The sequence below is a fragment of the Malania oleifera genome, chromosome 4 (assembly GCF_029873635.1).
Source record: "Malania oleifera isolate guangnan ecotype guangnan chromosome 4, ASM2987363v1, whole genome shotgun sequence".
NCBI lineage: Eukaryota > Viridiplantae > Streptophyta > Magnoliopsida > Santalales > Ximeniaceae > Malania > Malania oleifera.
The window spans coordinates 123115287-123141711 of NC_080420.1; the positions used below are offsets into that span (position 1 = coordinate 123115287).

The 26425-nt window shown below is 36.2% G+C and overlaps 1 protein-coding gene across 2 annotated transcripts; it reads right to left on the reverse strand.

Moving 5' to 3' along the window:
* Positions 1 to 8031: 8031 nt before the first annotated feature.
* Positions 8032 to 23134, reverse strand: LOC131154385 (zinc finger CCCH domain-containing protein 3). 2 transcript variants are annotated; one of them, XM_058107111.1, is made up of 6 exons: positions 22922 to 23134; positions 20191 to 20252; positions 18194 to 18275; positions 9137 to 9199; positions 8828 to 8937; positions 8032 to 8406 (listed from the first exon to the last, which is right to left on the reverse strand). In XM_058107111.1, the coding sequence occupies exons 1-5, from the start codon at positions 23049 to 23051 to the stop codon at positions 8828 to 8830; spliced, it is 447 nt and encodes a 148-aa protein (XP_057963094.1). In that variant the 5' UTR covers positions 23052 to 23134; the 3' UTR covers positions 8032 to 8406. The 2 variants fall into 2 exon arrangements, with proteins under 2 accessions (XP_057963094.1, XP_057963095.1); XM_058107112.1 differs by lacking the exon at positions 18194 to 18275 and having other exon boundaries at positions 9137 to 9206.
* Positions 23135 to 26425: the final 3291 nt, after the last annotated feature.

Consider the following 26425-nt stretch of genomic DNA (forward strand, 5'->3'; position numbering starts at 1 on the left):
AGGCAATAAATCTTGATTCAATTCAAAATGCTTGATATCCTTAATAACTTACATGCCCAGCTATATATAGAGATGTTGGAACAACCCTCCAACCATAAGTAAATAAAATATAACAAACTTTGAATGGAAAATGATAAAGTGAAACCAAAAAGTCAAAAATGTAGAATTTTCAAAACAAATAGTCTCATTCTTTGGCCTTCTAGACGTTCCATACTTTGAATTAGCTCACCTAACATATACCAAATTAAAGATATGGAAGTTTTCTTTGCAATACACTTTGAACCACTCCATTTGGACTTTTCTTGAGAAATTTATGACATATTTGGTGAAGGTGTGCAGCTGTCCATGTGATGCAGAATTTCTGGACGAATACTTACTGTTATTGGGCTGCCAAGCTGTGCACAATTTGAACTTCATGGTTTTCCCCATACCCAAAGAAAGAAAGATATGAGAGTCTTCTTTCCAGCCCAATTGGAATCGGGTTTTTTGGGCCTCTGTAGATGAAGTTATGCATTTTATTGTACAGGTGCGCAGTTGCCTTCATCCTAACGAATACATCCACGTGACACCATCTTAGTGAATGTTATGCTTAGGGAATGTTGATCCCCATCATCTCTCCTTGGCTGAGAAGAATTCTGCCCCGAAGAATTTTGTTGAAGATACTCAGCGTATAATTCTGGGTTGAGGGGCAGAACTTCTTCCTTTAAGATCCAACTTCGTTCTGATAGGGGCTTGCATTTCCATTTGAAAAAGAATTTTTTATATGATCCAGCCCGTGCGTGTGTTGTTTTATCATCCAAAATATTTTCAATTTGCTCAGGTTTTTTGGGTGGAATTAATGGTGGTGGCAAAGGCAATTTTGGCTCTTTCATAGTATCTATGTCTATAAATGGGGAAAGATCACCTGCAGGGTTAGTATGACTAGGCTCTGAAAAAGAATTGGCTTCAAGAAAAGGGATTAGATCCTCAACATTAAATACATTGCTTATGCCATAATCAAGAGGAACATCTAACATGTATGCATTAGAGCTTATTTTCTTTAGGACTTTAAATGGTCCCATCTTTTTAGCATGAAGCTTTCTTACCCTTCCTGAAGGAATTCGTTCGGGACGAATTTGAACCATAACCATATCACCTTTTGAAAATTCCTGCAACCTGCGATGTATGTCACTAATAGATTTATAATGCTCATTGCTCAAATTAATTTTCATTCTGATCTTAGAATGTAAGTCATGTATGTGTTTTGCAAAAGTATCAGCTGACTCGCTAACTCTAGACTCTGGTGGCAATGGAATGAGGTCTATAGGCTTCCTAGGACTATAACCAATGACGATCTGAAAAGGGCTAAGTCCTGTGGTCCTATTCACTGAGCTATTGAATGCAAACTTTGCCATAGGAAGACATAAATCCCATGTGGTGATATGCTCTCTAACCAAGCAGCGCAGTAGGTCACCAAGGCTCCTATTTACCACTTCAGTTTGTCCATCGGTCTGGGGATGGTATGCACTTGAGAACTTGAGCTTGGTACCTAGCATTGCCCACAAAGTTTTCCAGAAGTAGCTAACAAATTTAACATCTCTATCAGAAACAATAGTCTTAGGAAGACCATGAAGTCTCACTGCCTCTCGAAAAAATATGGTGGCAATTTTAGATGCATCATGTGTTTTGTTGCATGGAATAAAATGTGACATCTTGGAAAATCTATCCACAACAACAAATAATGAATCATTTCCCCTCACAGTCCTAGGGAGTCCTAGCACAAAGTTCATGCTAATGTGTAGCCAAGGTACGTGTGGTACTGGTAATGGAGTGTATAACCCAGTGTTTTGTTTCCTGCCCTTAGCTGTCTGACATGTGCGGCAGTGGGAAACAATTCTGGCAACATCCCTCTTGATACTAGGCCAATAAAACCTATCTTTTACCATAGCAATTGTCTTGTCCCTACCAAAATGACTTGCGGCGCCCCCCGCATGTAACTCTTCAATCAACTGGTCACGTAGAGACGTGGATGGGATGCACAATCTCGTTCCCTTGAAGAGGAACCCATCATGAATGACAAAATCAGGGTGAGTAATAGAAGTACCCTGAAGCAGATCAGAGAATATACCAGAAAAGTCATGACACTAAGGGTATTCATGCTTGATGCTTTCGAAGCCAATAACCTTAATATGAAGTGTCTGCAATGTGGCTACGACCTGACTCAAAGCATCAGCTGCTTTGTTCTCGACACCAGCTTGGTATTTGAGCACAAAGGTGAACTGTTGTATGTACTCAACCCATTTTATGTGTCTATGCCCCAACTTCCTTTGAGTATGCAAATGCCTAAGGGCCTGGTGGTCAGAGTATAAGACAAACTCCTAGGGAAGAAGGTAATATCTCCAATGTCGCAATGACTGCACTACAGCATAAAACTCTTTGTCATAAGTGGAATATCTCTGTTTTGCCTCATTCAACTTCTCACTGAAGAAGGCAATTGGGTGACCTTCCTGACTAAGCACTCCTCCTATGCCAACTCTTGATGCATCACATGCAACCTCAAATAGTTTTTGAAAATTGGGGAGACGTAACACCGGTGCTCTAGTCATCATATCCTTAATATCCAAAAAAGCTTTAGTTGCAGATTTTGACCATGAAAAATCACCTTTCTTGAGAGAGTTTGTAATAGGAGCCATGATAGTGCTGAAGTTTCTAATGAACCTTCTATAGAATGTGGCTAACCCATGAAAACTCCTTGCCTCATGAATGTTTTTAGGAGTGGGCCAATCCTTGATGGCTTTGACCTTTTCAGGGTCAACAGAAACTCCCTTATCAGAGAGTACAAACCCTAAGAAGATGACTTGTGTGGTCATAAAGACACACTTCTTTAGGTTTGCATACAATTTATGTTCTCTTAGGACCTCAAAGACGCTTCTCAAGTGGAGAAGGTGATCCTCCCTAGTCTGACTATAGATCAAGATATCATCAAAGTAGACTATTAGGAAGTGCCCAATGAAAGGTCTTAAAAGTTGGGTCATAACTCTCATGAAAGTGCTTGGTGCGTTAGTTAAGCCGAAGGGCATCACTAACCACTCATATAACCCATCCTTTGTCTTGAAAGCAGTTTTCCACTCATCCCCTGGTCGGATTCTAATCTGATGGTATCCACTTTTAAGATCTATCTTGGAAAATATTTTGGATCCCACCATCTGATCAAACATGTCGTCAAGTCTAGGTATGGGAAATCGATACTTGACGGTGATCTTGTTGATAGCTCCACTATTAATGCACATCCTCCAGGTGCCATCCTTTTTGGGAGTGAGAAGGGTAGGACATGCACATGGACTCATGCTCTCCTGAATAAAACCCTTTTCCCTTAGTTCATCTACTTGCCTCTTTAGTTCGTCATGTTCCTTTTGGTTCATTCTATAATGTGGCAAATTGGGTAGAGATGAACTAGGAACAAGATCAATAGCATTTTGAATATCTCTCATCGGAGGCAACTCACTCGGTGACTCAGAAATGACATCTTCAAACTCAGAAAGTATAGGGAACACTTCTGGAGGTGTCTCTTGCTCAAGACTCTTCTGCTTAGCTTCCTTGGCAACAACCACATAAACGACCTGAGTTTCTTGACTCTCAAACTCAAAGTCCTTCTTGTTTAGAATATGTAAGGATCGACCAACTTGTTTTCCTTTTGTCTCCTCTTTCTTCTTGCTTTTCTCACTCTTGGGCTCAAGTGGACTGAGAATGATTCTTTTGCCATTACACTTAAAAGAGTAGGTGTTGGCACGCCCATTATGTGAGACATCCATGTCAAATAGCCAAGGTCTTCCAAATAGAATATGAGCAACGTTCATGGGGAGCACGTCACACCAAATTTGGTCCTCATACTCTCCAATTTTAATGGGGACTAAACACCTATGGCTTACTGGCATGGTGGTTGCATTGACCCATGCAACATTATATGGGTTGAGATGAGGCTCTGTTTTTAACCTCAACTTTTCAGCTACTAACTTTGAAATCACATTCATACAGCTCCCACCATCTATGATCATCTTGCAGCTTTTACTCCCACACTTGATATAAGTGTAGAAAATAGAAGTACGACGCCAATCTTCCTCTCCCCTAGGCATTACCATAAGGCATCTCATCACATTTAGTTGCACATTCTCATCATCCTCACTACTTAGCACATCTTCACCCGCTTCATTTGCAGCATCATATGGTGCATCATCTTCTTCCTCTTTCTCTTCTACTTCTCTCTCAATTACTAAATTCCTATTAGGGCATTGCCTGACAAAGTGTCCCTTTTTGGGACACTTGAAACATACTTCTGTGCCAGAATTTTGGTAAGAGGATCCCGTTATCGGGGCTTTCCCTTTGTCCACTAGTTGTTGGACTGTGGGGTTGCTCCCACGAGAAGTGACTTGTCCTGCAGATGCTTGTTTAGACTTATCAGTGCCCTGGATTTTCCTAGGATAGGTTTCATTTGAGGGGTTGCCATACCGCCTTCCCATTTGCCCTTTGTTCATTTGCTCAAAGTCATGAGCTAGATTAAATGCTTGTTCAAGAGATGTTATATGATAGGGAAACATCTCTCTCCTTAATTCAGGCCTTAACCCAGTGTGGAACCTAGCAATTTGTTGGCTCTTTGTCTCATCAATTCCACACCTAATAGACAACTCATCGAATTGAGTCATATACTCAGAAACAGTCATATTACCCTGATGCAAGCTGTAGAGTTGATCCATAAGGCGCTCTTGGTAGCTAATAGGCACATACTTTTCAGTGAGTCTATCTTTCATCAAATCCCAATGCTTAATGGGCCTATGACGTAGGCAAGCCTCTTGCCTCTCCACATTCATCCAATGGAGTTTCGCTTGTCCAATTAATCACATCTTAGCGAATTTGACCCGATGAGGGTCAATCATCCTGTACCACTCAAAGTAGGCATCCATCTTAGCTAACCAATCTTGAAAAAGTTTGGGATTCATTTGACCATCAAATGTAGGGGCTTCTATCTTCACCTTCCTAGTCATGTCCTCATAAGGATCATGTCGGTCCTTACGGTGTGGTCTTCGACCTTGAAATTCATCCAAGTAATATTTTTCATCATCCCAGTATGGGTCATAAGGATCACGATGTTGGGGTCTCCCAAAATTAGCTCTGGGAGGAGGTCGTCTTGGTGGAGGAGGAGGTCGTCCTCTTGGAGAGTGAGGTCGAATCCTCGGGGATAGAGGTTGTTCCCTAGATGGAGGCCTCTTTTGGCCTTCATTTTCTTGTTCTAAGGGTTGCTCTATGCTTCCTTGAGGTGGGTCTTGTGGGTTTTGTGTTTCCAACCTCTCAATTCTAGTTAAGGCCTCTTCTAGGTCCCTATTCAATCTAAGGACTTGTTCTTGGAGGTCATCAAGGATGTTATCTCGTTCATAATTAGATCTATGACCTCGGTATGCATTTCCAGACCTAGTTGCCATCTAATGGGTATTAGGCCAACACAAGGAACACCCAATGGGGCATTCAGCCAAAATGAAAAGGAGGGTCAATCTACTAGTCGAGCTATGTAAACTAGCCAACCTAGCCAAACCTAGGCTCTAATACCAATATGATGTAGGACAATTCTAGGAACCCTAGTCCTACCAAAGACCCTCTCACAAATGCACACACCAGATACACTTTAAGATGAGAATTTAATTAACCACAATTACCAATATAAATTATATGCGAAAACTACAGGTTGTGGAAAATTCAAAAAGTTATAGGATTCATGTAGACTTGTCCTTAAGGACCTAATCAAGTATGATAAGATAATTACTTGAAAGATGGTAAATTCAAGCCTTAGAATTAAGCCTAAACATGCACATTATATATCCTTAGAATAAGACACAATCAAGCATTCAAGTATGAAAATCTTTTGGACTTTGAAGAGTTTGTCTGCAGAGATTATTCAAAGATATGTAATGAATATTTTGAAGAGGCTAATGAAAGGTAAATATCATATTGGCTATCTAGGATTTATTTTGAAAGTGATTGAAATGAGCTTACTGAAATTATTCGGAATGATGAACACAACACACTCAAACCTTGCTCGATATCCCGAATGGTGATTTTCGGCGCTTCTTGGGGTTGTGATTGATCTGCTTGACTGTTGAAGTAATAATCTCACAAAGCAGCTACTAGAATGGTAATATGGAAAACGGATAATGATAATCTCGTGGCCTCTCACAACTCAATCTTTAAAGGAGAAGGGATGTGGTCTCTCACCACTCACTCACAAAGAGGGAACAAGCTTAAAGCTTAAGCACAAGGCAATAAATCTTGATTCAATTCAAAATGCTTGATGTCCTTAATAACTTACATGTCCAGCTATATATAAAATGTTGGAACAACCCTCCAACCATAAGTAAATAAAATATAACAAACTTTGAATGGAAAATGATAAAGTGAAACCAAAAAGTCAAAAATGTAAAATTCTCAAAACAAATAGTCTCATTCTTCGGCCTTCTGGACGTTCCATACTTTGAATTAGCTCACCTAACATATACCAAATTAAAGATATGGAAGTCCTCTTTGCAACACACTTTGAACCACTCCATTTGAACTTTTCTTGAGAAAGTTATGACATATTTGGTGAAGGTGTGCAGCTGTCCATGTGATGCAGAATTTCTAGACGAATACCTACTGTTATTGAGCTGCCAAGCCTTGCACAATTTGAACTTCATGGTTTTCCCTATACCCAAAAAAAGAAAGGTATGGGAGTCTTCTTTCTAGCCCAATTGGAATCGAGTTTTTTGGGCCTCTATAGATGAAGTTATGCATTTTCTTGTATAGGTGCACAGCTGCCTTCATCCTAGCGAATGCATCCATGTGACACCATCTTAGCGAATGTTATGCTTGAGGAATATTGATCCCCATCATTGTGGCTGGTAATAAAAGGGAAACTTTTTACAAGCAATAAACTGCTTATTGAACGAGTTGACCAGTGTATTTTGTAGAACTAATATTGAGACTATTGACCATATCTTTTTAGATGTAAATTTTTCACAATTGTGTGGGAACATGTCCGACACTGGATGGGGTTCACTAGAGTTATGTCATCCCTAAAAGCTGCTCTGAAGTAGTTGCATAAGGATGCAAAGGGCACGAAAATTAAATCTATTGGAAAGAAGATTTGCTTGGTTGTTATTGTGTACTTCCTTTGGCATTTTAGGAACAAAAGAAAGTTTGAAAGCAAATCAATTGAACTAGAGGAGCTGTTTAAAGTGATTCAGAGTTACACTTATAGAGCCATTTATGATAAATTTGGATTGTACTCATTTGATTGAGTTGGCCTCTTGACCCCTGGGTATGCCCAAGTTGATCTGTATCTAACTATTGTCTAGTTTTGATTTAATCTTCTGATTGGGAGCTTGGCTTCCCCATGCCCCTAGGTATGAATCCACAGTAGGATTAACATCCAAGGGATACCTAAACAAAGTAATTGACCGAACAATGTCCATGCGAATATTCCCGAAATACAGCCGACATAAAGCCCCTAATCTGCCTCACGATGTTTTAAATTGAATACCATTGTCCAAATGCTTGATGAATGCGTTGGGTGGTGTTCTGTTTGAAAGTTGGGCATGGGAATTGCCAATGCCAAGATTGACAATACTTAACAAAGCTAAAAGAGCCGAGTTCAGAATATTTCAACAAAAACATTTCAATAAAAGGTAGGGGTCGAGTTTGGCACCTGACAGGGTGAGAGAAGACCATCAAAAATCATGAAACACATGCCTTCCAATGTTATTACCACTTTAAATTGAAGAGCATATTAATGGGACTGAAAGAGCCAACTGCTGAAACCTACAGACCTTGGTTTGGGTGCAGGTGACAGCACTCTGAGATTCTGATAAAAGTGCAAGGAGGCATTTGGCTCAGGTTACAGTGAATGCCCTTCGGGAGCCACTTTCTTTACTTTTGATTATCTTAAGCTGAGAGTAAGATTAGTATCTTTTGCTTGGTTTGCTCATCAGGATTCCTAAGAATATAAAGATTATAGTGTTGGGCATAACATGAGTATAATGGTATACTAATGTTATTTCAATAAGATTGTAAAAACACTCCTAAACAAGATACTGATATTGCAAACATTCTTGTAATGTGCACATGCATATAAAACAATAATAACAATGCTCTTAGCTCTCAGTGAGTAGGTTGAATAGCTCCAGGGGCATGTTAACATTCAAGATCTATTGTGCACCAATCTGAATATTGATTGAAGTTTTGTTTGATCAGATGCTCCAATGGATTAAAATGCATGTGATTGAAATCCTCTTTGAATTCTGCTTCTTGTGATTGCTCTGATGACTCATTGTTCAAGATTGAAAAAATAAAATAAAATGAAGGATTCTGTGGTGTTTGATGCCTCCAATCATCTATAGCTTCAACCTGAAAAAAAGAAATAGCTTCTCAAATTATTGTACCATGTACGGCTTCAACCCAGAAAAAAAAAGAGTAATGTATGGCTTCTCAAATTATTGTTTTCTGTTCTAGTTACTCCACTACTGCAAGGAATTTATTAGGCCTATTTTCGGCTAATGACCTTCAACCACCAGATTCAGAAGAATATATCAGAAAAACAAGCAGCCAATATAGCTCAGCATGCATAGAACAAAGATAGCATTTGTTAGAACAAAGAAATGTAACATCCACTCAGTGCATGCAACTGAAACAGTTACATGTTCCAATTGTCATAAGTGATACCCTTCATTTGTCTATGACATCCCAAACCCTAATATGCAATGTGCATATGCCAACCATGCAGAAGGTAACAGGAACAAGATGACCTGCCCTGGAAAATATAACATACCTATCCCCAATCCAAAAAGGGAAGAGGCGGATATCCACCCTCTGGAGGAGGTTTCAGTGAGGGAGGAAGATTACCCCATGATATCCCAATGCTCTCTCTGACCACATTGCCTGTGTTTCAGAATGAGGAAAGATAAGGAGTTGGAAAAAAATTGAAGTAAATGCAAAATTGAGTATTTACGGATGCATATATGCACACATGCACACATATACACAAGTATATACATACATAAAATGTAACAATGGCTTTATATCCCACATACTCCACAAGACCACTAACAGCAGCAATGACAAACTATTTTAAACTTGCCTGATCCACCAACCAACTGATTTCCGGGAACTGGTGACTGGATATTATCTGTGACACTAGTCCCTGAAAACTGAACCGCATTAGATTTCAAAATTGAATCATCACATTTCTTTGTTCAAAGCCGAACGTTAATATCATCATTGAACACCCAAAAAAAGGCAAAACAGATTATTTCAAATAGTTCTCCAACTGGTCACAACATATAATTTTTATTTTCTTTTTTCTTTTTAAGTCATGAGCTTCAAAACACATTGGAGACGGTGCTGTGGGAAGTATCAAACCTAATCAGTTCAGGATATGGGTCAACTAAGAATATAGCATAAATTTTCCTCAAACGAAGGCCAAGGGAAACATATAAAACCAATACAATCAAATAAAATATTAAGGGGACTAACAAAGCATATGGTAGAGTTTCTTGTCAAATCAAATACAAGGGGATCAAAAGGAATACAGTGATCATTTATTTATTTTTATTTATTTTGCTCTCTCGAACTATTTGGGACAGGATTCTAGACAATCAATTAAGACTAGGATAGCAATGTTAACCAGGTCAGTAGGAACCCCAGAAGGTACCCGTTAGGCTAATTTCTGATCATTTTCCCCTTGTTTTTCTAGAGTTAGGTGGGGCCCTACTTCATTTTGTTTCAAAATACATCACTTATCTATCCATTTTTCCAGTCTTTTATGAAAAATTCCCTTTTTTTTTAGGAATTACTACTCTGGTCAGGTCCATGAAGAGGTTGAAGTCGCTTAAAATTGCCTACGGGTTCGTATCTTTTTGGTTTTTTGTTTATATATAGTGAAAAACAGAATAGAAAAATGTGTTTGTTTACATTGCTAGTTTTGTGTTTCTATTGTCAGTTTTCAGCACCTGATTTTATGGTTTTCAGTTTTTCTATTGCCACAATACTTTAATATCCAAAAATTAACTTTTGTGGATTAAATCATTTATTTTTTTACACATAATTTTTAACTAAAATTAAAATTAAATGAAGTGAATTTAAAAAATAAAAATAAAAAAGTACTCATAAAATTTTATAAACCAAAAGCCATTTAAAAATATTTTTATTATTTTTCAATTGTCATGCACAATAATACTATTCTTGTAAACTGAATTTAAAAACATAATAAATAAGCAAAAGTAACTATAATGATTTCAATTTTTATTATAATTTTAAAATTTATATTTTATTATTTTTTAAATTGCTATTTTATTCAAAGACAAAAATTAGAATTTGTTCAATCAAGTTTTAATTTCTTTCAGCTTTATAAATATTAACAAATCAAGTTGTTGGTTTTTGGTTTTTAATTTTTGTTACTGATTTTTAGTTTTCGTTTTTATAATTTTCAACAATGATGCCAAATGACCCCTAAAGAAATGGAATTTGGAGGTGCTTTGTGATGTGGTTAGGAGGAGTTAATGAGGGTTTTTCACGAGTTTCACAAAAATGGAAAGTTGAGAGTGAGCGTAAATTCTACCTTTACCACATTAGTGCCCAAAAAAAAAGGGTAGGTCGACTAAGGTGTCAGATATTCAACCTATTAGCTTATATCTAGTGCACATAAGATCATTGTAAGGTTATTGATAACAAGTTGAGTTTCGCACTTAGTGACACTATTTCTCTTGCTTGGAGTGCTTTTGCCAAAGGGAGGCAAACTGTGGATGCTATATTAGTTGCTAATGAGGTGGTAGAGGGTGTTCGTCATAGTAATAAAGACATTGTGTTCAAGTTGGTCTTTGAGACAGCATATGATAGGCTTTGTTAATTGTTGGGAGTTTTTAGACAAGATGTTAAGAAGGAAAGGACTTGGAGATAGGTAGAAGAATTGGATGAGTGGGTGTTTATCTAATGCTTGTTCTTCAATGATTATAAATAAACAGCCAAAAAATTGGTTTAGGTCTTATAGAGGGTAAGGCAAGGAGATCCTCTATCCCTATTTTTGTTTGTCCCTGTGGTGAATGAGTTGGCTAGGAAGATAGATAGGGCTGTGGATTGGGGCTAGTCAAGGGTATTAAAGTGGGAGGGATGAGCAGATGTTTCTCATTTGTAGTTTGCTAACGATGAATATTTTTATATGATTGTGTAGAGCCTTTTGTCAACATTCTCCTATTTTACAGATTTTTTAGAAGGTCTCTAATCTTACAATTAAGGGCAAAAAAAGACACTGACCTCCCCTGAGGTTTGTCAAAAAGACAAGGTCTCCCCTGAGGTTTTAAAAATCCCAGGGACCTCCCTTGAGTTTTCAAGAATTCCAAGGACCTCACCTAAAGACTGAAGATGGTCAAAAAGATACAAACCTCCCCTAATATTTTACAAAAAAAAAAATCTTTTGAGGGGAGGTTTATGTCTTTTTTTGGCAAATCATAGGGGTGGCCAGTGACATTTTTGAAACTTCAAAGGAGGTCAATATAATTTTTGGAACCTCTGGGGAGGTCCCTATCTCTTTGCCAAGCCTCAAAGAAGATAAGCGTCTTTTACCCTAAAATTAATTAGGGTAAGAGTGGAATTGGGGCTGTTAATCTTAGTAGCACTTTGGAGCTAATCTCCTTAGCTAGGTAAGTGTCTTAGATTGTCCTTTGACTTATTTAGAAGTCCCTTTGTGAGGGTAGCCTCACTCTTTAGCTTTATGGGATCATGTGGTCTCTAAAGTAGCTTAGAGATTGGGTGGGTGTAAGGTGCTTTATTTTCTCTAGGGGCTGTATCACCCTCATACAAGCTGGCTTGTCCACAATCCCTTCGTATTTTTTATTTTTATTTAGGATTCCTTGTAGGGTAGTTCAAAAGCTTGAGAGGATTATGGGGGATTTTAGTTGGTTGGGCGTACAGGAGAGGAGAGGAGCATTTAGTTGACTGGGAGGTGGTGCGCAATTCTAACAAGGAGGGAGGGTTGGGTCCTGGTAATTTAGTGACTAAAACACGACAAATGGTTGTGGTGGTTTCCCGTGGAGGCAAATTACCAAAGGCACAAAGTCAATGAAAGTAAGTTTGGCTTACAAGAAAATTGGAGAGATCTTAAATTTGGGTCTTAGATGGTCATCTAAGAGTCCTTGGAGGTTCATATCACATGTTTAACCTTTCTTTATTTCTCTAACAAAGGTTCAATTGGTAAAGGACTACAGGTAACTGTATTCCCTTTTTGGAGGCAGGGAGTGCTGCATTGTCGTCTCATTACTTTGCTTATTTGTATCGTCGTTCTTCTTGTCATAATGGCATGATTCCTCCTTTCAAAATAATATTGGTGGCTGTTTTTCTCTGGCTTTTCATTTTAGAAGGGAAATAAATGATAAGGAGCTGAAGGAGCTTTCTTCTTTGCTCATTGTACACGAGGGTAGTCATATCTCTAGGACTGAGAAGTGGTGGTTGGACGCTCCATGGATAGATCAAGTCTTTTTTTCCCTTACTTGATTAAGGCTGTATGTTTTTTTCCTCTTTATTGTTGCATAAGGGAGGCTAATGTGCCTACTAACATAAAGTGGCTTGTTTGGCCGGTGGTCTAGTTAACATCAGCAACCTGCTGCAAAGTTAGGAGGACGTCTAAGAATTTGTCTCCAGGTACGTGTTTTTTGTGTGCGAGCAGGTCAGAGAATGTCTCCCATTTGCTTCTAGATTTTTCCATTTGCTTGGGGTTTGTGAAATGTGCATGTCCGATATCAGTGTAAGAGCTTTCAGTATTTATTTTGTTGGTTGTAGAACGGCTAAGGATGTTAGCAGGTTGTGGAAGTGTGCTCTTTGAGATGTTTTATGGGAAATTTGTTTGGAACAGAATACTAGAAGTTTTCTGAAAAGAGATTGTCTTTTGATTTACCCTGCAGTTGCCAGACTTGCGAGAAATTGCCCCAGCCACGATATTTTTGGGTTTCTTCTGTGATATTTTGATATACAGTGTGATATTTTGAGTGTGGACCTGATATCTTGCAAGCTTGATAATTTGATACAAAAAGTGAGAAAATGATGTTGCCACCATCAAAAATTTTATTGCTGCATTTTTGTGAATTTGCTTCATTTCAGCACGATACTCAAGATCAAAGGTAAATTGAAGATAGTTCTTGAAAATTGAGAGTTAAACTTGTGATTTTACATGAATAGATTGATAATTGTGGCTAATTTGTGTTAATGACTTTTGGTTACATATAGATGCCATATATATACATATATAAATCCAGCAATATGGTGACAAATTATTGGAAAAAGGAATGCTCTTTATTGTACCTTGGACATAATTTCAAGTTTTTTCACACCTTTCTCAAGTTTGGAGGAAATATTTGCAAAATCATCATTGACTGAAGATGCCCTATGAACGCGGTTTCTAGAAATGGAGCCACTTGTATGCAACTTCATCCAAAACCTCACCTAGAGCCTTATGAGATATCTTCAGTTGATAACTCTATTTTATATGTTGGCAAAAGATGTTTGGTTCTTATCCAACAACAACAACAAAACCAAGCCTTAGTCCCACTAAGTGGGGTCGGCTATATGAACCCTTTTCCGCCAATTTATGCGATCATGGACCATTTCTTTTGATAGATTCAAACTTATCCAAATGGGTGAATATTTTGCTAATGTTTGGTGTGATATTATATCTATGTACATTGGCCATGTATTTGTTGGTTCTCCTTGGTTAGATGATTTGGGTGTGACTCAAGGACATGGGAACACATAAGTCTTCCACTATAGTGGTAAGAAGATCATCTTGAAGCCTGCTCTAGCAACCAACCAAAACAAAGAATTTCTAGAGTTACTCAACTTGAAGACACAACAAAAGATACAAGAAGGAAGAAAATGTATGTGTTTGAAGGCATCCAAAGTCATTCAGATATTCTTATTATATAGTTTGTCATCCCTAATGAGTTCATTTATGCCGATTCTCAGTTCAACTCTATGGCATTGTAAATGAAGTGTGGAATATGGCTCAAGCGTCAGCTTTCGAAGAGTCCAAGTTTGCTTCTTACTTCTGATCCTCTAGCATTTCAAAATTCAAGGACAATTTTTTTCTAATTGGTGGAGATTTGATGTAGGACAAAAGTAAGACCTTGGGAAGATCCCTGTTGGACTATAATTAATAAGAATTGGTCAAGGGATAATTGGCTTTAGTTAGTAGTTAATTGTGTGTTTAGTTTAAGTAGTATAGAATTATGTGTATTTGGGGGTTGGTTTGTAATATTTTTGTATTTTAAGAGAGTTTGTAATTTTAGTTTTAGGGTATGTGATTTCATGTACTAGAGGCTTTCTTATAAATAGTGTGTTAAAGCCATGTAGAAGTTGGTTGTTGAATTTGAATTTGAAGTGAACATGAGATTTCCCTTTGTATCTCCTCTCTTCCTTCTTTCTTCTCTTCAATTTCTTCATCTTTCTCCCCATGGCTGCAAAACCTTTATGCTGACCCTGCATCACCCAAGCTTCTAAACAATGCAAGAAAAGATGATAAAATGACGTACATATGAAGATAAAGCCCAACACAACAATCTTAGGCATATTGTTGACATTGATTCTATTAAGATTTAAGAATGACTATTAAAACAAAATCCTTAACTAGGAGAGAACCTTACTTTCCAAACATGATTAACAAGGGCAAGGAAATAAAGGTACAATAAAAAAATGAATAAAATGATTTACAAGAAAACACCCTGAAACTAAGTTTGTATTTGGAGAAGGACTCCGGGCGCATACAAGCAATTAACTCTGCAGCTCAGCCTACTCTAGGAGTAGCCAAGCAAGTGACTATGAAACTTGGACAATGGATGAGACATGCGAATTTCATAGTCGTTCAAATGGATGATTTCCAAGAGATAATTGGAATGGAAATCTTGAGGGAGACCAAGGCAGTACTAATGCTGTTTGCTAATTCCCTTTGTCTAATGTAGACCACCCTTGCATAGTGCAAGCCATTGCAAAAAAAAGGAGACTATGAAAAGTTCCTCTCAACCATGCAACTCAAGAAGGGTTTGAGCAGGGGTGAACACACATTTCTTGCTACACTGTTGGTAGATGAAGAAGTGGGTTAAGAGCAAGTGCCTACTGCCATCCAAGTTTTGTTAGATGAGTATAAAGTTGTGATGTCAGACAAGCTACTTCACAATTTGCCTCTAAGATGAGGTGTGGAGCATGAGATTGAGTTGTTACTAAGGGGGAAGCCGCCTTCTAAAGGGTCATATTGGATGGTGCCTCCAGCATTAGCAGAGTTAAGGAAGCAACTTGATGAGTTGTTGGAAGTGGGCTATATGCGTCCTTCCAATACACCGTTTAGAGCACTTGTGTTGTTTAAGAGGAAACATAATAGGAGCATGCGAATGTTTGTAGACTACCACACACTCAACAAGGTAATGTGCACAACAAGTATCCCATTCCACTAATTGTTGAATTGTTTGATCCGCTAAATTAGGCCAAGTACTTCACCAAACTTTACTTGTGGTCAAGCTACCATAAAATGAGGATAGCATATGGTGATGAGCCAAAGACCACTTGCATGACAAAGTACAAGGCATATGAATTCTTGGTGAAGCCCTCTAGGTTGACGAATGCGCCAATGACATTCTGCACATTGATGAACCAAATATTTTATGAGTACCCCAACAAGTTTGTTATAGTATACCTAAATGAAATTGTTGTCTATAGTTCTACACTATAGGAACATGAAGAGCATCTATGAAAGTGTTGACAACTTAAAGGAAGTTATGACACGAGATTGGATACTTGCTCTTCAAGACAGCATGAAGTCCTTTGAGGCACAGACGGATGCATCAGACTATGCCCTTAGTGGAGTCTTGTTACAGGATGGACATCCTGTTGCATATAAGAGTTGTAAGCTTAGTGAAGCAAAGTGGAAGTACACAACTTAAGAGAAAGAGATGCTAGCAATAATACATTGCCTTCGCCGTGGTGGCATTACCTACTTGGGTCGAAGTTCGTTGAGGAAACAGATAACTCAATTGTCAATCACTTCTTTACACAACCAAAGTTATCACCTAAACAAGCTCGTTGCAAAGAATTCCAACACAAGGCAGGGCATATGAACTAAGTCGCAAATGCACTGAGCAAAAAGGCTAAGCTTACGGCCTTAGACTCTTAACAATAAGTAAGGTTACCATCACAATGCGGGAGCGTATTAAGGAGAAGCTTGTCAAAGATCCAATTGCCCAAAACCCCATGAAATTGGTGGAAAAGACAAAGAACACTAATTTTGATTAGAAGATGGATGGTAAATGGTAGTTGAATCCTTCTACCTCGAGTTGGGGATATGAAGAACACACTACAAAGAGAGTGTCATGTCACACCATGTGGGCAAGCCATCTAGGATGGCATCGAACTTTGGCATTATTGAAGCAGAGGTATTATTGACCACACATGCATGATGAGGTAGTCAAGTATACCCGAACTTATCTCACTTGTCAGCAAGACAAGGTGGAGCAAAAGAAGATTGCAAGGCTATTGGAGCCCCTTTCAATACCAATGAGACTGTGGCAGAGTGTCTCGCATGACTTCATCACCAACCAGTCGAGAGATGAAGAAGCTGGGTCTATAAGACTATAATCATGGCTATAATTAGATTTTCGAAGTATGGTACATTTTTTCCTGCGAAGTATGGAACATTTATACCTGCACCGAAGAATTGTTTTTTAAACATTCGGTCAAATATTAGGATCTTCCTAAGACATTGTCAATGACCAAGACTCAAGATCCACAAGCAAATTTTGGACATAATCTTTTAGAATCATCGATTCACAATTTGACATCTCTTTGAGCTACCACTCGCATATAGATAATCAAATGAAGAGATTCAATAGGCTACTAGAGGAGTACTAGCGCCATTTCGTCACCGCCAATTAGAAGAATTGGGTGCAGCTATGTAACGTAGTTTAGTTCTATTTCAATGCCTAAAGAGCTCACAACCAACAAGATTCCTTTTTTGCTTGTTACAGGTCAACAACTTCTGTCAGCTCACACTGTGGAAAAGTCGTGCAGAGGAAAGAGATTGAGAGGATACATATTCACCAAAAAATGAAGACAAAGCTACCAAACAAATAAAGAAGTGGATATATCAACAAAGAAAATTGTTGCACTTCAACGTGAGTGACTTGGTGCTTCTCAAGCACCATCCAGAACAAATCAAGTCACTATAAGGTCGAAATGGGAAACTGCCGCACATGCAAAAGACCAATCCTATCTTCGCTAAAGTCAGGCTGATCATCAAGCTTGGATAAAAGTGCATCATGTGTTTCACATCAATTGCTACAAGTCATTCAACGCTGACACTGAAGATCCAAATAAAAGTCGGTCAACCACAGCACCATTGAAGGCAGCGCAACCTAAAAGAAGAGAAGTTGAAATCATTCTTGCAGACAAAGAGTTCAAATAATCAAGGAAGAAGCAACATGAGTTCTTAGTGAAGTGGAAAGGCCTCAAAGATAAAGAAATCAGCTGGATGTCAATGGAAGACATGAAGTAGTTCGTGGACGAAGTTGAAGAGTACTTAGCATCAAAATAGTAATATAAGTTTTATGCTTTGAGTATGTTTATGCCTTAGTTAAAGTGAGATCATGACTCGATTAATTTGATGTTTTCTAATTTCAAAGGAAAAAAAACATATAAAGCTCTTTAGGGAAAGGTGTGGATTCATCAGATTTGTAAAACTAACTAGCATTTGTAAATGTGTTTAGCCTATTTGTCTCCCTCACTAAAAACACATTGTCTATGGAGGTTTTGTTAATGAATTACACTGCTTCAATGCATACCGTGTACTCGTCATTTGTTCACATGAATTGCTTACTACTTCCATTTTCTTTTCATCCAACTGCTAGTATAAATCAGCTGACTAGTTAAACAAGAGTGCTTTAACTAATGCCGCACAACCCTTCACAAGGTATGAAGTGTTCGGCCCATGACACATTCCTATGAACGTTAAAAGATGGCACTAAAAATGTCCCCTAAGAGATTTGCATTCATTCAATTCTTGGGCGATATAACAAAATCAAAAGAAATTAGTTCATGATATCGAACAATAAGGAAGATAAGAATTTTTTATCAAATAAAATTTAAGAAATTAATAGAATCAATTTACCTCTCATGGGTTCAGTATTCGCATTTTGTAAGTTCTGTTTCGGATGTAAGTATTTACAAGAATCTCCATATTGACAAAATCCCTTCAAAGCATGACAATAACAATAAGTGAAAAGGGTAATCCAAGTCGTTGGATCACAGCAATCACACTTAAGGCCCTCTCTTTCAGGTCAAAATTGTATAAAAAGCACAAGCAATCTTTTAGGTCAAGATTAGGAACACTGTGACTAGACTATCCACCAACAATTAGCAATTAATTGACAGGCCACCAATTTGAATTAGAGCAACTTAACTTAAGTGCAAGAACCAATATATTATTGGTTTGGATTAGGAACCGCAACTATTAAGAAGGTAGTTCAATGCCTAATAAACCTAATAAAAATACATACTAAGCCAATGAATAACCCCATAGTTCCATAGGAGATGAGTTTATAAACAATGATGCTCGAAGCTTAGATGGTACATCACAAAACAATTACATTCATTAGTGCCATGGACAAATGATCAACTAATTGCTCTACAAGACACAACCATTCACCTCAAACCAAGTGTTTGGCTGATTGACTTTAGGCATGCACTAATAGAGTTTACCTCAAGCCTAGGATTAATGCAAATGAGGCCAACATCACAAAAAGTTGGATTCACAAAATCCAAGCAAGTTGACTTAGCTTGGTCCGACCAAGTATGAATTTAGAAGCATTTACAAAATTTGTAAGGGGGGAATGAGGGGTTGATGAGGTGGTCTTAAGATCTCCTTGATACAAGTCCAACCTATTTCACAGACACATCACCTTCAAGAAGAAGATGAAAGAAAAGGAACAGAAGTAAAAGGAAGATGTCTAGAAATGTTCATAGATCGACAATGCTAGCTATACCTTGTTAGCATGTGAACACATTTGACTAAAGAAGGAGGACATTAATTAAATTTTACAATTTTGAAATTATGGAACACCAAAATTATCATGATAATTTATATTTAGTGTTTAGAATCACGTAGCCAAGGCCAAATTATTCAACCTGCTTTAATTCAAAGCCATAATTGCCTCAAAAGGTCCAACAAAAATTAGGATTTGAGCTCAAGCTTGGCTTGCATAGGCTAGTAAATAAGCACAAACAAGCTATAGACAAAACAAGTTTAGGCTATTCACAAGTTGCGTAAAATTGATAGCCAAGTTCATTGTACATATAAAAGGGCGGCCATCATATTGTCGAGATTCTTGAGAAATTCCACTTGCAAATTGTTTGACATCAGAAAACCAAGCTGAGGACGAGTGGCTTGTATACATGGATACTTTTAGGTCAAGTTGGTGCTCATCCATGTATATCAAGTTGCATGAGCACTCAAGTGTCATTACATATAAAAAGGCATCAAATTGTTGACTTGCCCACGTGAGGACTCAATGACTCACCAAAATATTGAATTGAACAACCAACAAAAATCTATGTGCATGATTATCAAGTTATATCTATCCCAAATTCACAAGCTAACTAGTAAGAGAATGGTGGGTTTTAAAAATTACATATGCCATTGTTTGGAAGTACTATAGGGCTTATTTACTTGTCGCAAACAGTTTTCATGTTGTTGCTAGATTTCTATATAGCTACAAAAATGCTTCCTTATTTTTATAAGTTTGTAACATTTTATAAGAGAATCTTAGAAAACATCTTTTTATTGTTTTTCAAGTAGTCCATCGAAAAACTAGAAAACAAGGTGGCATTTTTGTGATTCTTTAGAAAATTTAAAATATAAAATAAAAATTATTTTTCACAACTAAACAAGCCCTTAGTTGTCTCTAAAAGAAAAACTTCTATGATTTTTGGTCACGAAGAAAATCAAGTACTGCTAAAGAAGCGAAATGCCACATATCATAGACACGCCTAGAATAAATAAATAAATAAATAAATAATAAAAAGCATAAAGGAGAAGTACACATTCATGTTGTAGCAATACCAGATTCAAATTACAAAATTAACAAAAAAACTAGCAATAGGAAGTACCGTTCGGATAAATCGATTACAAACTCCTTTGGTAAAGCTCTCTGGGTAAGTCTGATATGGATCTGTAATAGAAGGTACATCAATAAGGAAATCGACCAGGGAATGGAAAAATCCAAAAAATATACATTCTGAATAACAGTTTTATTTTTATTTTTTATAATGTAAGTAAGTGCCAAGCATAACGTTTTTAGCTACCTTTAGGACATCTAAATGCAACAACCCAAAATAAAAATTTGACCCTGCAAAGAATCAAACACAATATCTCCAAATTGAGGGCTAGCCCTCGAAAAAAAAGAAGAGAGTGAGAAAAGGAGAGAATAGAGGGGGGAAAGGGAAGAAGAGAGGAAAGGAGGGAGCAAGGGAGACAGAGAGGAAGAGAAACAGGAATGAATTTAGATGTGTGTGAGATAAGAAAGACGAGAAATTATTGGCAAATTTAAGTGATCTGTAGTCAAGAAAACAAAACTAATTGTCATCTTTTTCTTCATTGTTAGGCGAGGTTCATGGTTTTAAATCGCGGTAGCGGGTAGCGTAACGTAACGGTAACAGGTGTAACGGGAAGCAGGAGTAGCGGATGTTACATAACGGGAAGCGGGTGTAACGGTCGTGAATTTTTTTGAAGCACGCACAACCTTGTGCATATTAGCATACTTGCATGTTTTAAGCTTTTGGCCAATCTTAGAAAGGGTTTTAGTGTATTTTGGACCCTTTAGTTCGAGTAACTAAGTTATTTGGTAAGGGCAACAAGTTTACATTTGTTTTAAACCATCATTGATAGAAAATTACGTGTGTGCGCGTATTTATACTTCTCATTGTTCTTATCTGTGATAAATTCTTATGTGTGCTAAATGAATTAATAAAATAAAATACATTATACACTCCATTAGTCTATTAGACACATAAGACATACGAATAATATAAATATAAAATAGCTAGAAAAGAAAGAAGGTTGAAGTTGAAAAATAAAGAACATAAATATCACATTACTAATACTATTAAAAAAAAATTCCTAACAAGTTAGTATTTTGAAATTGTTAATTAATGCATCTATTGTGAGTATTTAAAGAAAAAGTAAATTTTGTATCATTGTCATCCTCATTATAATCTTTTCCCCCTCTTGCCACTTGGTATATTGAGAATGATATATGAAAGAGAGAGAAAAAGTGAGGAGAAAAAGTAAAAAATAAAATATTTTTTTGGTGTAACAGTCCTGTAGCTATTACGTAACGGCTGTAGTGGCCTTTACGTAACGGTTGCGGTCCGTAACGGCCGCTACGGCCGTGATTTTTCTTCCCACCGATTTCGCGGTGTGTAACGGTATCGGTAACCCAAAAAACCTTTACGTAATGGTCGCGGCCTTTATTTAAAACCATGGCGAGGTTTTTGCTGAACAACTTGTTTTCCTGTTTTGGTGAGGTTTGAGCAGGTCTGCAGAATGTTCACGATTCTCCCTACATTGTAATTTTCTTTATTCTTTCATTATGCCTTATCCTCCCTACACTGTAATTTTCCTTACTATTTCATTAATCAATTTTCTGTTATCTAAAGGGGGGGAAAAAAAAAGCAAGTCTTGAGTAATTCAATTAAAGTCGTACATCATAAATCTCTATTGTAACCAACTGTGGGCACGCTCCATGTGCATTCTTCACATCTCACAAATTTTCTATTTTTCAGGTTTAAAAATAGTTGTATTGCGACTCCTATTATAATACTCTTATATTTAGTACAGATGATGATTAGTTATAAAGATATTTTAGGAACATGAAAAATTAGACCAAAAATAAACAACAGACAACTAACTAGTTGACTCCCAAATTCCTTAGTTTTTTAATTTTAAAAGATAATTAGATTTCATTATACAATTGTAACCTTATTGATTTCTATTTTTCTTAGTAGAGAAAGAGGAGCAGTTATAGACGTATTTTCAAGATATGAAGTCAATAGTAACTGTAAAATGAAGAATCCACTTTGTATTAGTGATTATCCACCTGTTTTGAAAGTAGTGTGACCACAAAATAAAATAAAAGTATTTATATTCAAGGAGTTATGTATAGATTATTAGCTTACTAATCTACTCATTATTTAAAAATTTTATTTTAATCATAACTATGTTAAGAAAGAAGGGCTTTTGGAATAACATGAAAAAATAAAACAAATTTTAAAAACCTCAGCTTCCTTTTATTAATAGTACAGATAAATTCCTAATATAACTAAAATAGAAAAATAAGCATAGCAAACAATGGAATTAGCAACCATAAAAAGCAAAAGACAATGGAAATTTTTTTAAGAATTCATAATATAGACTAGATAAGAAATAATTCTTTTCAAATTTCACCATAGTAATACATATTCCTACTCTATTTCATATTGAGTAAAATAATAATTTTTTTTACATGAATTGACTTTTTCAAAATTATTCATATACAATTTGGATTACATCTTCATATCATTTCATTTAATTATTAAGAAGCAATCCGGGAGGGATCTAAACTTAACCTTAGCTAATAGCCCAATGCCCAGTATTAGCCAACTCCTTTGAGGGCACTTCTCTCGCATTCAAAAGCTAAGAGCTAATACCAAAAAATTTGAAGTATTTTACAATATTTTCGTTTTGGGTATTGTACTAATGTACTTTTCTCGCATTCAAAAGCCAAGATGATCTATTTGTCAAATGATTCACACAGAAGCCAAGAAAAAAAAATATATGAAAGAGAGAAAGAGCGAGAGAGACCTTTGAAGGAATCGAACCAGAGGGCTTTGGATCTCTGGTGCTGAAGGCCCTGGAGATGGCGCTTTCTAGCGGAGGGGGTGTCTTGGAACTGCTTATCGCAGTAGTCGCAGTAGTATTTTCCCAGTGGCATCTCTCTCTCTCTCTCTCTCTCTCTCTCTCTCTCACTCTCCCTCTCAGACAATGGGGTGTTCTTCAACTGAGGATTTTAAAATTGGGAAAAAATAAAAATACATTATACTTATACCCATTAACTTTTATTTATTTATTTATTTATTTTAAAAAAAGATTATGTGAAGATTTTTCAGTCAACTAATCCATTGTAATAATAGATTCGCCCCCTTTAGGTAAATATAAAAATATTATTTCAAATAAAAAGTCATAACCTCCGAATTATTTAATTAAAGAAAATTTTGAGTTTATCATTTAAGTCATCTTTGGATGGCAAATTTTATCATATTCTTGAAATTTGTCTCATATTTAGTAATTTGATATTTGGATTATGGTTTGGGTCTTGTAGATTTATAATTTTAGATAAATAAATTTTGTGTGACATTTCAAGAAGTATCATGGGTAACTTGTATATATATATATATATATATATATATATATATATTAAATAGTAAATTTATCTCTTATTTTGTATTTGAGAACATAGGATTGGGACTTTGAATTTATATTTGTGCGACTTTGGATAAAATATAATACAAAATAAGACCTTAATTTTTACAATCAAATACATTTATATTATGTGAGACAAGTCCATGATGACAAGGGTCCATGTGACAGAGCATAGGCACAATAGTGTGGGTCCCACACTGTTGCGCCCACTAATTCCCTATCATATGGGATCGTGTCATCACACACTTGCGTCATTTAGCATTTTCCAATCAAATATTGTATTTATTTTTTTATTTTATTTTTTTGCTTTTCACTTTGAAAGTTAAAATGATAAGAGTAAAAATATTGCTTTATACATGAGATATATATTTATAGTATCAATGATGTTTTTTGGGACTATTATTAAGGTCTTACTAGATAAAACTTAATATAAAATTATACTAAACTTCATCCAAATTTAGATAAATCTGAATTCAAGGCCAAAAACTCATTAGGCCAAAGGCAACCTTCACTAGTACTAAAACTTCTTAAGTTAATTTTTTATTTATAAAGTAATTTTTATGTGACCAAAAATGAGCATAATTGACAATTTTAAAAATATTATTGACATTCATATTTATCATTAGAATGGAAATTTCAAATCACAGTAAATGTACATCAAGTTGCTACTTTAAGTCTTTATTGATTAATTAATGAGCATATTAGGATTATCATGAACGTAGTTCAATCATTTATATTTTTTTTAAATTTTTCGTGGGAACTCCGGCCACCGACGAACCCTTCGAACCCTTAGGTGCGGCACCAAGCCCATGGGGCAGTGGCCTTCCCCCCTAGTCCAGCACTCGGGTTAATCCGAATGCAGTCACGGTTTCCATCAGCCGATTGAACGTTTGGCCTACTCAAAACCCAGGACACAACCCAAGATACTTGGCAGAAAGGCATCAATCGGGGTGCATCAACCAAGAATCGAACTCCTGATGCTCCTATTTGATTGCCAGCTTCTTTCCACTGTGCCATGCCCGTGGGGCCAATTCAGTCATTTATATTGTTTGCACATAATGTTGTCTTGATGAATGAAACAAAACATGAAATAGAGTCTAAGTTGGAATCATGGATAAAAACTTTAGAATCTAAGGTTATGTTTGGTTTGTGGAATACTTATTCTTATAATAGATTAGCAATAATGGTTAGTCACAATTAGTTATATAAAAAATTACATAACTATCATAAAGCAAATAACAAAGTGAACTTTTCATGAATACAAAAAAGAATAGATAAATAATAACCATTCTCAAAAAGACTTTTCATACATTAATTTTAGAAATAAATTTTAGGCCAAGAAATACTCCCAAATAATGTATTTTAAATTAAAAAGTAAAGTCATTAATAAACAAAAGTAATAATAATAAACATTTTTAATATCAAATCACAATTTTAAAAATTGCAAAAAATTAATAATTACTTTCATTAGAAGAAGTCGTATCTTAAGATATTTTATAAAATAAAAAATATAAAAAATAATTTTTATTCAATTTTTTTTATCTGTAATGATGTATAAATTTTAAATTTAATATTCCGCACCTAAAACTATATCATGTCATAATGGTACCTTATGTATGTTTTTGTATTATATTAAACAAAATATAATTTTTCATAAATAATTTTGAATATTCATATGTTAATATTCGTAAATTCTAAGTCAAATTAAAAATTATTAAAATATTTAATAATAATAATAATAATATTCACATGCAATCACGCGTAAGGCACATGATAGACTTACTAGTTGATAAAAAATAGGTGAAACCATGATGGAAAAATTGGCCTTTTTATTTGATTAGAAGAATGATTACTTGATTTGAGTCTTTAGTCCAATTAATATCAACTTGGGCTTCAATATTCAATATATGGGATGAGCAAAGAACCAAAAAACACATTCTAAATCCTAATCATGTACTTTTCTCCATCCAACAAAAGATAAGAGGGTTGAATTGGTTTGGCAGGGTTGCCAAATATCCTACAAAGGGGAAAAGTCACTAGCTTCAATGGATCTCTTGCAACATGTGCAGGCTCTGTTTTAGCAATTTACCATATTAAAAGAACCTGCACTGTTGAAATAAGTTTTAAGTACTTCCCATAATACATACTTTTATTTTAAAACGTTCCAAACGGAGACTAAAATGATCATATTGTTAAGGCTCTACGTTAACAATTTCATATTTCGTTCGGATGTCCACAAATTTACAACCAGAAGTGCTATGACAAAAATATGACTCCCCAAAGTAAACGAAACTGTCATATTTAAAATTTTGGATTGAAAAACCCAACGCGTGTTAGCAAAATGAACATTATATTTAAAAAATGACCTATTTTTTTTTTATAGTATAGCATAAATATAAAAGAATAAGGAGTAAACCACCCCATCCCTTGATAATGAAAATAACTAGACTGAAATTTCTAACTTCCCACTCATTTCCAATGCAAGTTCCAAAAATGCCTTAGCAAACACCCAACCAAGAACCTATGCAACCAATCAATTTTTTAGCAGCCAACATGCAGCCTGCTGAAAAACATGAGACAAAACCATCCACCCAAGAGGACTCAACCTACCATCCAGGGGGCTGCTTTCTGGAGAGCTACAAGATCTTCCTTATGACTGATCAAGCATGAGGAATATATATGGAAAGTATCTTATGTCACGAAGGTAATCGATTCGCCAAACCAACCATCACCATCGAACACATCAGCAGTCCTTCAGAGAAAAAAAAAATATACTTGCATGCAGTGAAAGGCACTACCTAAAATTTACAGTGCACCAGCCCCGTTGCACAACATCAGTGTCTTTGAACAAATGGTCCTACATTCGGCGCAACTGGGCCCATAATA